We start from the raw sequence: 14402 nt of genomic DNA, 5'->3' as shown, positions 1-14402 counted from the left end.
AGTTAGTTGATACTTACTATATAAATCAATAGGTGTTCTGTTCATGGAAATGTGGAAGGTAACTAATGATTCTTGGATATTAAAGCCAAAAATAAATTAAAAAAAAAAAAAACAGTTGCTGTCAAGTTGATTCTGACTCATGGTGACCCCGTATGTGTCAGAGTAGAAATGTGCTCCATAGGGTTTTCAGTGGCTGATGTTTTGGAAGTAGAGTGCCAGGCTTTTCTTCCAAGGCTACTCTAGGTGAACTCGAACCTCCAACCTTTTGGTTAGCAGCCTAGCACATTAACTGCTAGCACTACCCAGAGGCTCATCTTGGATAATAAAGAATGGATATTAAGAAACGCAGGAGAAAAAAATCTCAAAATTGAGTCTATTTGTATAAATAATATATCTTTAGAATTTTGTGATTTTTTATATCATTTGCATTTATTACATTGTCTCAAATTTACTATGTTTACTTACTAGGTGTGATTTAGGCGGCTTGGGAAGCTTAATTATTTCAAAACCACAATGTTGTTGTTGATGATAGTTTTAGGAAAACTATTACCTTGTTAAACTTTGTGCACTTGCCAAGAACGTCCAGTTCTTACTCAGATTGTTGCTTCTTCTCTGGAAGAACTAATTCCCTTTTGTTAAAAACAACAACAACAAGAAAAAATAAACTAAGAAAGATGATACATGCAGTAATTCTTGTGAATTTTATGTATAAACGAAAAAGCCAAATCTAGTTTATAACCCCAAAGGCTGGGGAATTTTGTGTTGAATCTTCTGGGTCATTCTAGGTACTGTTGAATGGGACGATAAGAAGGAGGTAGTACTTCCAGTTTGTGATAACCTGCACTATTATTCAAGCTTTCCTTCAAATGATATTAGTATTCCTTTCTTAATAAAGTATAATGTGTGTTCTAAAGTTCATTTCTTATTTCTGGGAATCCTTTCCCTTTTTTATTAAAAGGACTAGATTGATACTATATATTTTTCAATATATTCCACATGTAGATTAATAGATTTTACACAGTGATTAAAAGATATAAAAGTTTAAAAACATTTTTTCCGAAAGATGAAAAGTTAGCTATTCTCAGTGCTCATTTGTGGAAAGCACAAAAGTACTTATGTGTATTTTTAGTGGATCATCTTGGTAAGTCTTTGCTGGTTTGTGAACTAACAAAGGAATCAGTCAAGATAGGAATGTTAATTTATGACAACTTGAATGAGTCGGAATTGATTGGATGACAGCCAACCACCACACTACGAACCATTTTGAGAAAAAAGTACCAGTATCTTCTAGATATATCAACACCAACTCCCCCCCACCAAACACACACGCACACACACACACAATTGAACAAATCTAGTGTTTTGTATTCAGAGTCGTGACACTCCAAGTGCACCCCTGCTTCATCTTTTGGTGGGCATCCTGGATTATTTCTCCTTTTAGTTTACGTGAAATGGTACAGGGCATCGACTCACAGAGTTGGATTGGTCTGAGGATATCACATTCCCATCAGAATGGTCCAAACAGACAACCAGAATTATTGCAACAAATAAACAAAACAATTGCAACACTTCTGTAAAAGCCAGAAGATGTTCTCACTATCGAATCAGAGATGTAGGAGACCCTGGTTGGCACAAACGGTTAAGCGCTAGACTACGAGGAGGAAGGTTGGAGGTTCAAACCCTCTGAGAGGCGCCTTAGAAGACAGGCCTGGCATCGGATTCTGAAAGGTCACAGCCTTGAAAACCCTATGCAGCAGTTCTCTTCTGCACACATGGGGTCGCCATGAGTCGGAATCGACTAGTGGCAACTAACAACGATTAGAGCCTGCAATGGGCAGCCAAGTAAGAAGAGCTCTTCCATTGCCCTGCCGCTGCGTCTCTGAGCCTGAAGCGTCTTCCGTTCTCTGCAGCACCTCGTGGTTTCCCTTAGTTCTGAAGGGCCTCGGGTGGAGGGCAAAAATCCTGATGAGAATAGAACCTGTGGTCTCAGAGGTTTCTTACATTTTTTTCACTTGGTAGGTTGTTATTTCTTGGTTTTTTTTTTTTTTTTTTTTTTTTTTTTTTTTTTTTTTTTTTGATGTGTTTGACTTTTATTTTTTATATTTTCCCCCACTATGAAATAAATGTTTCATTAACACTGCTCATTTATTTCTCCCTCTTGATCAAACCATAATAGCAGAATTACTTGGATTTGCATTTCACAGTTACTCTTCTCTTTCTTAGATTTTATTCCCCCATTTTTTGTTTTTGTTTTATATTGTATTTTCAACTATAGGAAATCACACAGGTTAGTAACACAATGGTTGAGATCATTTATTTCATTCCAATAAATGGTCTAAGTTCTTTTTCAGTATTCAAGTAGAAAGAATTTTTATGAAAAAGAGCAAAAGAACCTAAAATGAAAAAAATGGTAAAGGGTACTTTTGTGAGGAAAAACACAGGAAGTAGGCTTATTTAAGCCAGTAGAAAGATGTTTACATTTGAGCTAGCAGCATTTTACACTAACTTGCCTCCCCCTTGATTTAATATGATGTGTAATCTGAAAACCTTGTAGGAAACTTGAGTACTTCTTCAAGGTATGATAGTTTAATTCACATTTCAACATTGTCAGCATGTATTAGCATCAAGTTACTGAAATAAAATACACTTTAAAATGAGATGCTTCTGTTTTGTCTAAAAGGTAAAAATAAAACAAATGGAACAGTCAAGTTGACTTGCTTTTTCAGTGCGTAAATCACAATCTATTTCTTAATTTTAATTTGAAAAAGTAACCTGATTATACCTCCAAGTAAGAGCTGGTCAATGTACATTTTATTCTCAAAGTGCATAATTTCTTTATCCTTATGTTAACTTTACTTCCCAAAAGGAAATCACTCCCTTTAATGACAGAATGTGTATTTTTACAAAAAGAAACAGACTTTTCAGTTTTCAAAAGTTATAATAATCAGATTTTTAAAAGCATACAGTATGAATTTTTTTGTTCATGTTTGATACTCTTTAACACATATTTTTTGGTTCTCTTGTTGCTATGCTAAGAATTTCATAAAAATTAGAAACAGTTGTAACTATATTTAAGTAGATTTAGATAGGAAATAATTTTCTTATTGTCTTCAAAATGACTTTTAAAATATAATGAAGACATTTTGTTCAGATCTACTTAGGATTATTGTGGCTATTTCTAATCTAAATCCATGAAAATTCCAAGCCACAATAATCCTAAGTAGATCTGAACAAAATGTCTTCATTAATATTTTTATTGATAACTATTTGATTATTTTTAAACTGGTATCACTTATAGTCCAGCCTTAAGAAATTAGACTCAAAACAAATATGTATATATATATATTTTCACTTCATTGCTCTCAACTTGATATTTTGAGGTGAACCAAGAAATTCTATTTCTTTCTGAACTACGTTAGTCTTTTCATTTCTGTTAGTTTGTGAAGCACTAAGGAAAACACAAAATAATAGAAATAAACAGAGTAACTTGAGAATAGTCGTCACTTGCTAAATGGAATGACCTCCAGAGTCATTACTCCTTCTTCCTTCCTCCTCAAGCTCCCTAGCATTCCTGAACTGCATGTCCATATACACAGAATTTTGAATTTTAGGTCAGCTCAACTGAAATAAGAATCCTAAGGAGATGGAGTCTTTTTCATTTGAAAGGAATGTACACACATAAGAAAGAGAAATAAACAAAACCAAAAAATAAAAATAAAAAACACTGCAGAAACTAATAATAAGTACACAAATTACACAAGTGTGTTTATTACATTTTGCAAGCACCTTGTTCTACATTTCAAAAACGCCACCATCAAGCTGTTGGCACATTTATGTACAAAACAGATTAATCGTAATGCCGGCTACAAAGCACTCTTTGGGAAAATACAAACTCTAATACCAGAAAAAAAAGCCCAAAGCGTCAACATCATTACATAAGTTTAAAAGACAGTTTTTAAAAAATCATTACAAACTGTTAAGACACAGAACTGAAACACTATAATATAGAATTGAAAGAAGCCCATTAATACTTTTGCTGAATATATGTAATACTGTGTATATCAGAAAACTGTTCAACCAGTAAGACAAGCTAAGTGTAAAAGAAAAGCAGCAAAACCACCCCCAAATTAATTAAATAATTCTACAGAATGCATAATCATGCCACAGAGAAGTCTAGTAATACCCTGCTACCTACTACAAGAACTTGTAAAATTACTGATGATGCATGATTAGTCATTGTACAAAGATTGTTTCACTCAATAAATTTTATTAGAAATGCACTTACACCGAGAAAGGATTTCACAATGGTTAAATCAGTGCACACCACCACCTAGTTTTATAACCGACAAAAATGTCTTGTCAGGCTACATCATTTTAAAAGACACTTTACAGCATTCTTGTAGTGTTAGAAAGAAAAGAGGTCAAGGTTAAAACAAACACCGAATTTGGTCCAATAATACTGATTGCTTTTTTTTTTTTTTTAATTCCTCGGATACAGGAACTTCTTATAAATGACTATGAATGAACATTTGTTTTTCAAATGACTTACTCGAAATAAAAACACAAATATATCACTATACTTCCAAATGATACATTCTATTGTGGCCTCTGACCATGCTTTTAAAAACGCTACAGGTAAACCAACATAGATTGGAAGGCTGCAGGCAAAGCTATTATATTAATGGAAGCCTTTTCAAATATATCATACACACTTTAGGGATAGTTTACAGAGGTGCAATCCATTAAAACTTTTAAAGCAGGTAAAACAACTTCTCAGGGGCTAGTGTGCTTGTTTTTAATATGTCACCTTCATAAAGGTAATCAATTTTCCACATTACCATAAAAGTTCCAATCCAGCCACTGCTTACAGCATAAAGAGATAGTCCTTCTGCAGACCACAAGTAGTTACCTCCATTAATTTCTGATTATACTAAGCTTTAAAAGGTAAGCCTGGTGTCACAATCTCAAAAAGGCAAGGAGCCATGCATTAGCATCACTGTTTTACATGCTTACAACAAAAACATGAGAAATACCTTTTAAGTACACCAAGAAAAATACAATGGTAACAAAGATAAGAAGCACTTTTTTTTTTTTTAACCTACTCTTACAAATTTAGAAATTGCACCTTAGGTTGATGAAAACCTTAACCGGGGCCCGCAGTAATGTGGCCACTGATCTTTAGACAAGATATATCCATATTTCAAGAGAAGTCATCATGATGTCAACCCTGTCTATTGTTCATAATGTACTATGGTCCCTTTGAAGGTTACCTGTAGTTAAGCTAGTTACCGAAATAAAAACTAAAAAGTATAAAAAGCTATTGTTTCCTTTTCAAAAACGTAAGAAATAATGCAAAAGGTGTTATGCATAACACGTAGGAAGTGGTTAAAAATCAAACGAATCTTTGCATTTGGCGATGTTAGTATCTCTGATTTTATAGAACTGTTAAACGAGTTTGAGAAATTAAAAAAAAAAAAAAGGCTGGATAGGAGCTTGTAGAAGAGATCTGATTACACCAATTTATCCAATTAGCAAATTAAGTGCTAATCAACAAAGAACTGTGTTCAGGTGATTCATAAATCACCCCACAGCTCACTGATGAGAAGCACTTTCATTTTGTTTCAGTGGTTGGAGGTTGGATGGTCTTTAGTTTAACACCAAAGCATCTGAATGGTAGGGAGGAGAGTGGGGCTTTATGTGTAGGCATTGAGCCGCTCTTTGGAGCGGGTAGAGTGGATGTCATGAAGCTCTTGCTCCTCCTTCGACTTGATGTCCTCGTACTTCTGCATCCGGCAGGCATCTTTCACATAGGCCCAGTTGGCAGACAGAACCATAAGGTAGTGAACCTGATCAAAGACAAAAATTGTTTATACTGGAGGTCTGTTCAGGATCTTCGCTGCAGTGTGCTTTCAGGAAAGAAACAGTCAAACATCGACTTACATTTGAAGTATCCATATACAAAGGGAGCCAAAATTGAAGTTGACTGTTGCTATATTATAAGTATGGAATGTGATCACGTACATAAAGCATTTAATAATGCTTTCAACAAAGTAGGTTTTTAAGAAATATTAGCTAATAGTACTATCATTAATACTACCAACAATAGTAGCAGTAATTGTAGTAATAGTAATATTATCCCTGCCTCCTAAGACTTAAATGATTACCAGAGCTAATAAACTAGACATACTGATGCCAATCCTTAGGCTAGGATGGAGTTGGACGTCAAGGGAGTTAATGCTTAGTGATGGCTCTATACAAAGAGAACATAACCCCAAAAGGAAGCTTAAGACTTAAAAAAAAAAAGAAAACTTCTTCTCTTTTTCTGTTTGAAATAAAAATGTTTTTACTCATAACTTTATATTTAAAGATAGGCAAAGCATAGATTCCTCAACAACTGCAAAACATCCAAATCTCTATTATCTTAAAATCTTTTGATGACAGAATTATTTCAAAGTAAGCACTTTTCTGGGACATTTAAATAACGTTGTTTGATTAAACAGGTATTTTTCACTAGCTCCTGCCTGGAAGCATGGGTTTTTATACAGACTCTTACATGTACCTATATATAGCAAATGCAAACAAATGCTTTATTATGTAACTCTTTTCCAAAGATACTTTGAAAGATCCTTTGTATATGGGTGTATATTGGTTGTAAATACATAAGCTCTTAAAAAGTATCCACTGTATGGGAATATGTGTATGAACACAAACTTACAGATGTTTCCTCTGAGCTCACAGCCAGGCTGTGTGCTGCTGGGACCATGACTGCTTGCAACATGAATGGCAAGGACATGTTGATGTCTCCCAACGGCACATTTTACTTTTAGGCTAAGAATACTAGGCCATTGCTTAATGTTCTGTTTTGATCCCTCCAGTTAATCAGCCAACAAGATTTTAGTAAGCATCCCATATTCTGAAACTAAACTCCTATGTAGGAATTCACAGTCATTACATTGAAAATCTTGAGCAATGTTTAAATCAACAAAACATTTTGAAAACTGATTTTCGCATTGACTTAGTATTGTTAGATATTTTAAAAATCTTTTTAATAAAATAGAATCAGAGCCTAATTTAAAAAAAAATGTGTTTATGAGGTCACTAAAAATAAACGGTCTGATATGGCTCATTAGCACATTAGCATTGTCTCATCTTCGCTACTTTTAGTATTTGACAGAAGACAAAAACACCCTCTTTTTTAAAAAAAGTGTTCCTTTCACCAGTATATTAGACAATGTGTTGGCACCATGAGAAAAGTTATTAAATAAATCCAAACTTCTTCATTTTTTACATAATGAGTTGGCTGTAACTACTGTAAGGTCTAGAGTTCTATATTACTTGTCTTCTAGGATTAAAAAAAAAAAGAACTGAAAGTCTTGGTTGCAAAAGCTATTACTGATGCTCAGAGGACTTGTTCAGTGTTGCTAGTTGGTACCCTCATGAAAAAACTGGAACTCATGGTGGGTTGCAAAGGAGAGAGAGAATCTGGCACATGATAGGTCTTCCAAAGCCTGTAAAAACCGGATGGGTTGAAGTAGGACTTGTTCTTAAAATTTCTGAAGAAAATTAGATACAGAAGACATGAATGGAAACTACTGAGATTTATTTTAATAAAAATAAATTAAGCTTATTTTTATAAACAAATCAACATAGTGTTTTCTACATTCTTTGTTAAAGAGGGAAAAAAAGATAATGGAAGTTAAGGATTTGATTAAGTGACTCAGAATATCATGTTGACTACATACATGCCACAAAGATAATTTGTTTATATTAATAGTAATCTAATGTCTAAAATTCTAATGAACTTTTTTTGTTAGTGTTAGTAATATCACTGAATGTTTTAATCCTTAAACAGATTACCAAATCTTATCTTTACTGTAATGACAGTATTTCCTTACGCTAAGCTTTGTTTTTCACTTACTTATCCACTGTTTTCATGCTGTTTCTACTGATATTAAAAGAAATGTGATTGTTGTGAACTTTAGATACTCGAAGAAAGTTATCACCTCTGCAAGCAAATTGCTTTGTAATTCAGTTTGAATACTAAAGCATCGGAGCTTTGAGGTCTTACCATAGCAATAACCGCTGCCCCAGCTCCAGCAAGCGCCACAATGAACAAGTGGAAGGTCATGTTCAGCTGCAAAGGAAACCACAGAAAACATCTGTCAGGATTACAAGTGAAAGAGAGGTCAGGACCGCTACTGGTATCTTACGAACAAGAACTTTTTGCGTATTTAACAAGTGATTGAGTAAATCACTTAATGAAAAAATATTTTTACATGATCTTTTCTCCTGCAAACTTTTAAGTCTTTGCAGCTGTATCGTTTTACTCTAATTCCATTATAAAGATGAAATCATGATTGATAATGACAGTTTTCAGTAATATTATAACAATAGAAACCTATGGTTATCTATTTTTAAAGATAATTTTATATTTTTTCCAGCTCATTAAAATGTTGAAGTGTCTAGAAAACATAAAAAGTTATTACTATACTTTTACTGAAATATGCACAGTATTTCATGCATATTTATTCTCCACACCCCCTGCATAACACTTCCACAAGTAAAAATTGCCTCTGAAAGAAACAAAGGAAAATGCAATATAGATTTAATTACATATTCTTCAAATACCAACTGGAATGCTAAAATTCTGACAAAATTCAAGGCTGCAAAAACACTCACCTCAGTGGATTCACACATTCTCAGGAAGTTCTCAGAGACGGTGCAAATTTTCTTTTCCTCTCCAATTGTCACAATTCCTACAACATGCAGAAAATTACAGTTTAGTGTTATAAATGTTTTCAAGAGCCAAGGAGGAGAGAAAAGGAACTTTGGCTGATCAAATCTAAACAAATTCCACTTTATGTTATAAAGGAATAATATTTCCTCAGCTTTCGTTCATTTCCAGTGGAAGCGTTCATTTGCAATACGCTGGATAATAATTATGAAAATGCAAAACTATTTAGCCTTCATGAAATTTAAAACATTTTCAATTTGAATTCATTAAACCTAACTCTCAGAATTTTCAGGTTCATTTGTTGCTAGTTCATTGGGTTGGAGCACTAATGTGATGGTGTAGGCGTCACAGTTATCATGGTAACTACACCCCAGACTGGGCTCAAGTCAGTATTCAAATTTGTTCTGCTGGTACAAAGCTTCTGTTTGTCTACAATGGCCCAAAGTAGTAGTTGATCGTCTGCTGACAATCAAAACACTGCTATGAGTAAGGGAAATAAAAAAAAAAAGAAATTTCACTCATATTTGCCATTGCTACAGTTGTCTCATGGACCAACTCCATCAGAATCACCGGGGGAAAGCGTCAAAAATAAATATTTCTAGGCTCCAACACAGAACTGTTCAACGGAATCTGAATGAATGTTAAGCCTGGAACACTGCAGTCTTAACAAGCCCACAGGTGGTGCATTTCCACTGCTCTGGATCTCATTTTAGAGTACAGAAGTAATCAAATTCAACATAAAAGTGGCTCTTTAATTTTGCCTGAGAACTATTGAAGTGCTAAGCACTTATATGAAGAAAACACACACACACACACACACAAACTAGTTGCTAAGCTTTTAGCACTCTCTCCTTTTTATTTAGCTTTAATATCTTCATGTATTGACACATTCTGAGCCTTAAGGTACACTATCTGCCCCCACCCCTCTTACAGAGCACTGCCATCATCTGTTACACCAATGCTTTGTGTGATTTATTTGTTTCAAAAAATAATCTACTTTAGTCCATCGAATACAGAGATTTCTCTGTGTGGCCTTTCTTTCTGCCAAGACAGTTCCAAGTGGGGGAGAAAAAAAAAAAAGCTCCTCCCCACCCCCCACCCAAGATCTGTCTAATATATCATCATTATTAAGAAAGCTTCCTGGTAAAGACTTTATCTCTCCATACGGATGCATTACAGTCTTTATTCATGTAGAATATACATTTTTGTATAATCTGCATATAAATTTCTGTACCCATTTCTTTATTCATATTAGCAGCAAATCTAGAAAATGTTGCCTATTCTCACTGTCTACAATTCTCATCCTTTCATTTCCACTTAAATCCTTTTTAGTCAGATTTTGTCCTGCTCTCCACGGAAATTTTTCTTGGAAAGAAAGAATGACTTCCATATTGTTAAAACAAGGGATTAATTCTCAGTTCTCATTTTACTTGCTAATCAGTAGTATTGGACACAGCTGATCACCCTTCTTCCTTCATACACTTTCTTCACTTGGTTTCCAAGGTACTACAGTCTTCTCTTTATGTCTTTTCAATTCTCACTGGCTCCTCCTTCTCATTCTGCTTGTCTGGTTCCTCCTCTTCTCTTTGACCTCTTAGGTTGGAGCACCCATGTGTTTAGTCCTCAGTCTTCTTTTTCCCTTGCTGATCTCATCCAATCTTAGAACTTTAAGAATCATCAATATCTCTTTCCTGAATTTAGAATTCATATATCCAACTTCATACTTGATAACTCTATTTGGATTTCTAATAAGAATTTAAAAATCAAACCAAAAAAGATCTACATAAATGGAAAAACATACCATGCTCATGGATAGGTAGACTCAACATTGTGAAAATGACAATTCTAACGAAAGCAATTTACAAATACTATGCAATCCTGATTCAGATATCGACAACATTCTACAAAGAAATGGAAAAACTAACCATTAACTTTATATGGAAAGGGAAGAGGCCCCGGTAAGTAAAGCACTATTGAAGAAGAAGAATAAAGTAGGAGGACTTGCAATACCTGACCTCAGAACCTACTATACAGCTACGGTAGTCAAAACAGCCTGATACTGGTACAACAACAGACACATTGACCAATGGAACAGAATTGAGAAAACAGATATGAATCCATCCACCTATGGCCACCTGATCTTCGACAAGGGCCCAAAGTCCATCCAATGAGGAAAAGACAGACTTTTTAACAAATGGTGCTGGCAAAACTGGATGTCCACTGCAAAAAAATGAAACAGGACCCATATCTCACAGCATACACAAAAACTAATTCAAGATGGATCAAAGACCTAAATATAAAACCAAAAACTATACAGATCATAGAAGAAAAAATAGGATCAATGCTAGAGGTCTTAACACATAACATTAACAGGATACAAACCATGACTAACAGCACACAAACTCCAAAATATAAGCTAGATAACTGGGATCTTCTAAAAATTAAACATTTATGCTCATCAAAAGACTTCACCAAAAGCGTAAAAAGAGAAATCTAGAGACTGGGAAAAAAATTTTTGGCTATGACAAATGTGACAAACGTCTAATCTCTAAAATCTATAAAAAAATCCAACACCTCTACAACAAAAAGACAAATAATGCAATTAGAAAATGGGCAAAGGAAATGAACAGACACTTCACCAAAGAAGACACTCAAGCGGCTAACAGATACATGAGGAAATGCTTGCAGTCACTAGCCATTAGTGAAATACAAATCAAAACCATAATGAGATAGCATCTCACCCTGGCATTACTTGCACGAATCATAAAAACAGAAAATAACAAATATTGGAGAGGCTGCGGGGAGACTGGAACTCTTATGCACTGCTGGTGGGAATGCAAAATGGTATAACCATTTTGGAAAACGATATGGTGCATCCTTAGAAAGCTAGAAATAGAAATACCATATGATCCAGAAATCCCACTCCTAGGAATATATCCTGGAGAAGTAAGAGCTGTCACATGAATAGACATATGCACACCCACGTTCATTGCAGCACTGTTCACAATAGCAAAAAAGATGGGAACAACCTAGATGCCCATCAACGGATGAATGGATAAACAAACTATGGTACATACACACAATGGAGTACTACGCAATAATAAAGAACAAGGATGAACCTGCGAAGCATCTCACAACATGGATGAAACTGGAGGACACTATGCTGAGTGAAAAAGTCAATCACAAAAGGACGAATATTGTATGAGACCACTACTATAAAAACTCATGAAAAGGTTTACACACAAAAAGAAACAATCTTTGACGGTTATGAGGAAGGTGAGAGGTGGGGATGAAAAAACACTAAATAGACGATAGATAAGTGCTAACACTGGTGAAGGGTAAGACAGTACATGATACTGGAGAAGCCAGCACAACTTGTCGAAGGCAAGGTCATGGAAGCGCCATAGACACATCCAAACTCCCTGAGGGACCATATTACAAGGCTGAGGGCTGTGGGGACCATGGTCTTGGGGAACATCTAGCTCAACTGACATAAAGAAAATGTTCTACATTCTACTTTGATGAGTAGTGTCTGGGGTCTTAAAAGCCTATAAGTGGCCATTTAAGATACTCCACTGGTCTCATCCCTTTGGGAGCAAAGGAGAACGAAGAAAACTAAAAACGTAAGAGAAAGATTAGTCAGTCCAAAGGACTAACGGATCACAACTACCATGGCGTCCACCAGACTGAGTCCAGTAAAACTAGATGGTGCCTGGGTACCACCACTGACTGCTCTGACAGGGATCACAATAAAGGGTCCCAGACAGAGCTGGAGAAAAATATAGAATACAATTCTAACTCACAAAAAAAGACCAGAGTTACAGGCCTGACAGAGACTGGAGAAACCCCGAGTGTATGGCCCCCAGACACCCTTTTAGCTCAGTAATGAAGTCACTCCTGAAGTTCACCCTTCAGCCAAAGATTAGACAGCCCTATAAAACAAAACGAGACTCAAGGGGCACACCTGCCCAGGAACAAGGACTAGAAGGCAGGAGGGGACAGGAAAGCTGGAAATAGGGAACCCAAGGTTGAGAAGGGAGAGTGTTGACATGTCGTGGGGTTGTTAACCAATGTCATAAAGCAATATGTGTACTAATGGTTTAATGAGAAGCTAGTTTGTTCTGTAAACCTTCATCTAAAGTACAAAAAAAAACAAAAAGAATTTAAAGATCAACATGTTCGAAACTGACCTGATCTTCCCTCATTGCCTGCCCTGCTTCCAAGCAGGCTACTCCTTTAGCCTTTCCCATCTCACTTGATAGCAAAACAATCTTCCTAGTTACTTGGGTGTCGGGGGGGAGTCTTCCTTGAGTTCTCTTTTCTTTCTCACACAATCTATCCAATCTATCACAATCTTTCCAACCTGTCAGGAAATATGCTGCCCCTATCTTCAAAATACATCTAGAATTGCACTACTCCCCACCTATGCTGTTACTGTCCTGGTATGAGCCACCAATATCTCATGCCTTGGTTACTACAATATTCTCCTAAAGCCATCCTTGTTTCTACCATTGCTATAATCTATTCTCAGTCAAACAGCAGCCAGATTAATTCTTCTATAGTGTTAGTCAGATCATGCCTTCCTCTGCTCAAAATCCTGCAACGACTCTCCACTTCCATTAGAAAAGAAGCCCCAGAACTTACAGTGTCCTGTCAAGCGTTCATCATGACTGGATGAATCTCAGGCTTCATCTTAATCTATTGTCTTTACTTTCTCATTCTTCTTCAGCCACACTGGTCTCTCTATCGTTTCTTGAAAATACCAGCTAACTTGCCTTAGATCTTTGCACTGAGTCTTCCCTTTGCCAAGAATATTTCCATGGCTAAATCTCTCATTTGCTTCAAAGGCAACTTCTAGATGAAGTCTTTCTCCACCATCCTTTTAAACATTACATCCCAATCCTCCTAGATTTACTAGGATCCATACACTTTTTTCTTTTTACACAGTGTAGTTAATTTGTGATATTGCATTGAAAATACATATATATTATATATTTCAAACTATGTATAGTTTATAAAACATAAATACTAAGAAGGTATGCAAATGAGTATGTATATTTAAAATTTGCTACAATACAAATTTGAAAACCTGGTTATATTGATTCATGTGCATCTGTTTATGAGTGGTTACACTGGACTAACCCAAGATTCAGTAAATTATTCAAATGTATATCAGGTTTTCCAAATATGGTATATTTTTATTTATTTGTTTACTAGATATAGAAAAGTTTTAGCTAAAATGTACTCCCTGACATTTCCGGTTTCTTAAAAGAAATTAAGGAGAAAAAGCAAGTAACCAGTAAAGACTGCACAGGACAAGAAACGAGAACTTAGTGCAAGGGGAGTAAGAAGAGAGAACATTATGGACACGTAGTCACAGACTTTTACTGCTTGCTATTCTTTTCCTTTTTATATTCTTTTAAACTGGCTAAACAGGAGCAATGTATTTACTACTTTGCAAGTGTCTGCTGTGCATGCAATATGAAAAACTTCAGAGAAAAGTATGCATACTATGCTGGTACAGTTACTACTATACTCATCACTCCGGCAGGAAAAACCTCTTGGTGGTTTCTGGACAGCTGAAGCACCACTGCTAGGGATGTAAGTTTTTAACAAGAAAATTGTAAGCTAGAGTTGGAGGTAAACAGAATGAATAGATGTTATGATC

General features: G+C 35.4%; 1 protein-coding gene across 2 annotated transcripts in view; it reads right to left on the bottom strand.

Annotated features, from left to right (window-relative positions):
- Positions 1-3733: 3733 nt before the first annotated feature.
- The window catches only part of GPM6A (glycoprotein M6A), a 449726-nt gene continuing 439057 nt past the window's right edge, over positions 3734-14402 (bottom strand). The window contains exons 6-8 of one of the 2 annotated variants that reach the window (XM_004389907.1): positions 8680-8756; positions 8069-8134; positions 3734-5846 (exon numbers count right to left, since the gene is read on the bottom strand). In XM_004389907.1, coding sequence (XP_004389964.1) covers positions 5694-5846; positions 8069-8134; positions 8680-8756 — 296 coding nt within the window. In that variant the 3' untranslated portion in view covers positions 3734-5693. The remainder of the gene's footprint in view (positions 5847-8068; positions 8135-8679; positions 8757-14402) is intronic. The other variant, XM_004389908.2, reaches the window with a different exon arrangement.

This window comes from Trichechus manatus, unplaced genomic scaffold, assembly GCF_000243295.1.
Source record: "Trichechus manatus latirostris isolate Lorelei unplaced genomic scaffold, TriManLat1.0 scaffold00267, whole genome shotgun sequence".
Classification (NCBI taxonomy): domain Eukaryota; kingdom Metazoa; phylum Chordata; class Mammalia; order Sirenia; family Trichechidae; genus Trichechus; species Trichechus manatus.
The sequence above is the reverse complement of the archived record's forward strand: the minus strand, read 5'-3'. Positions and strand labels throughout refer to the sequence as shown.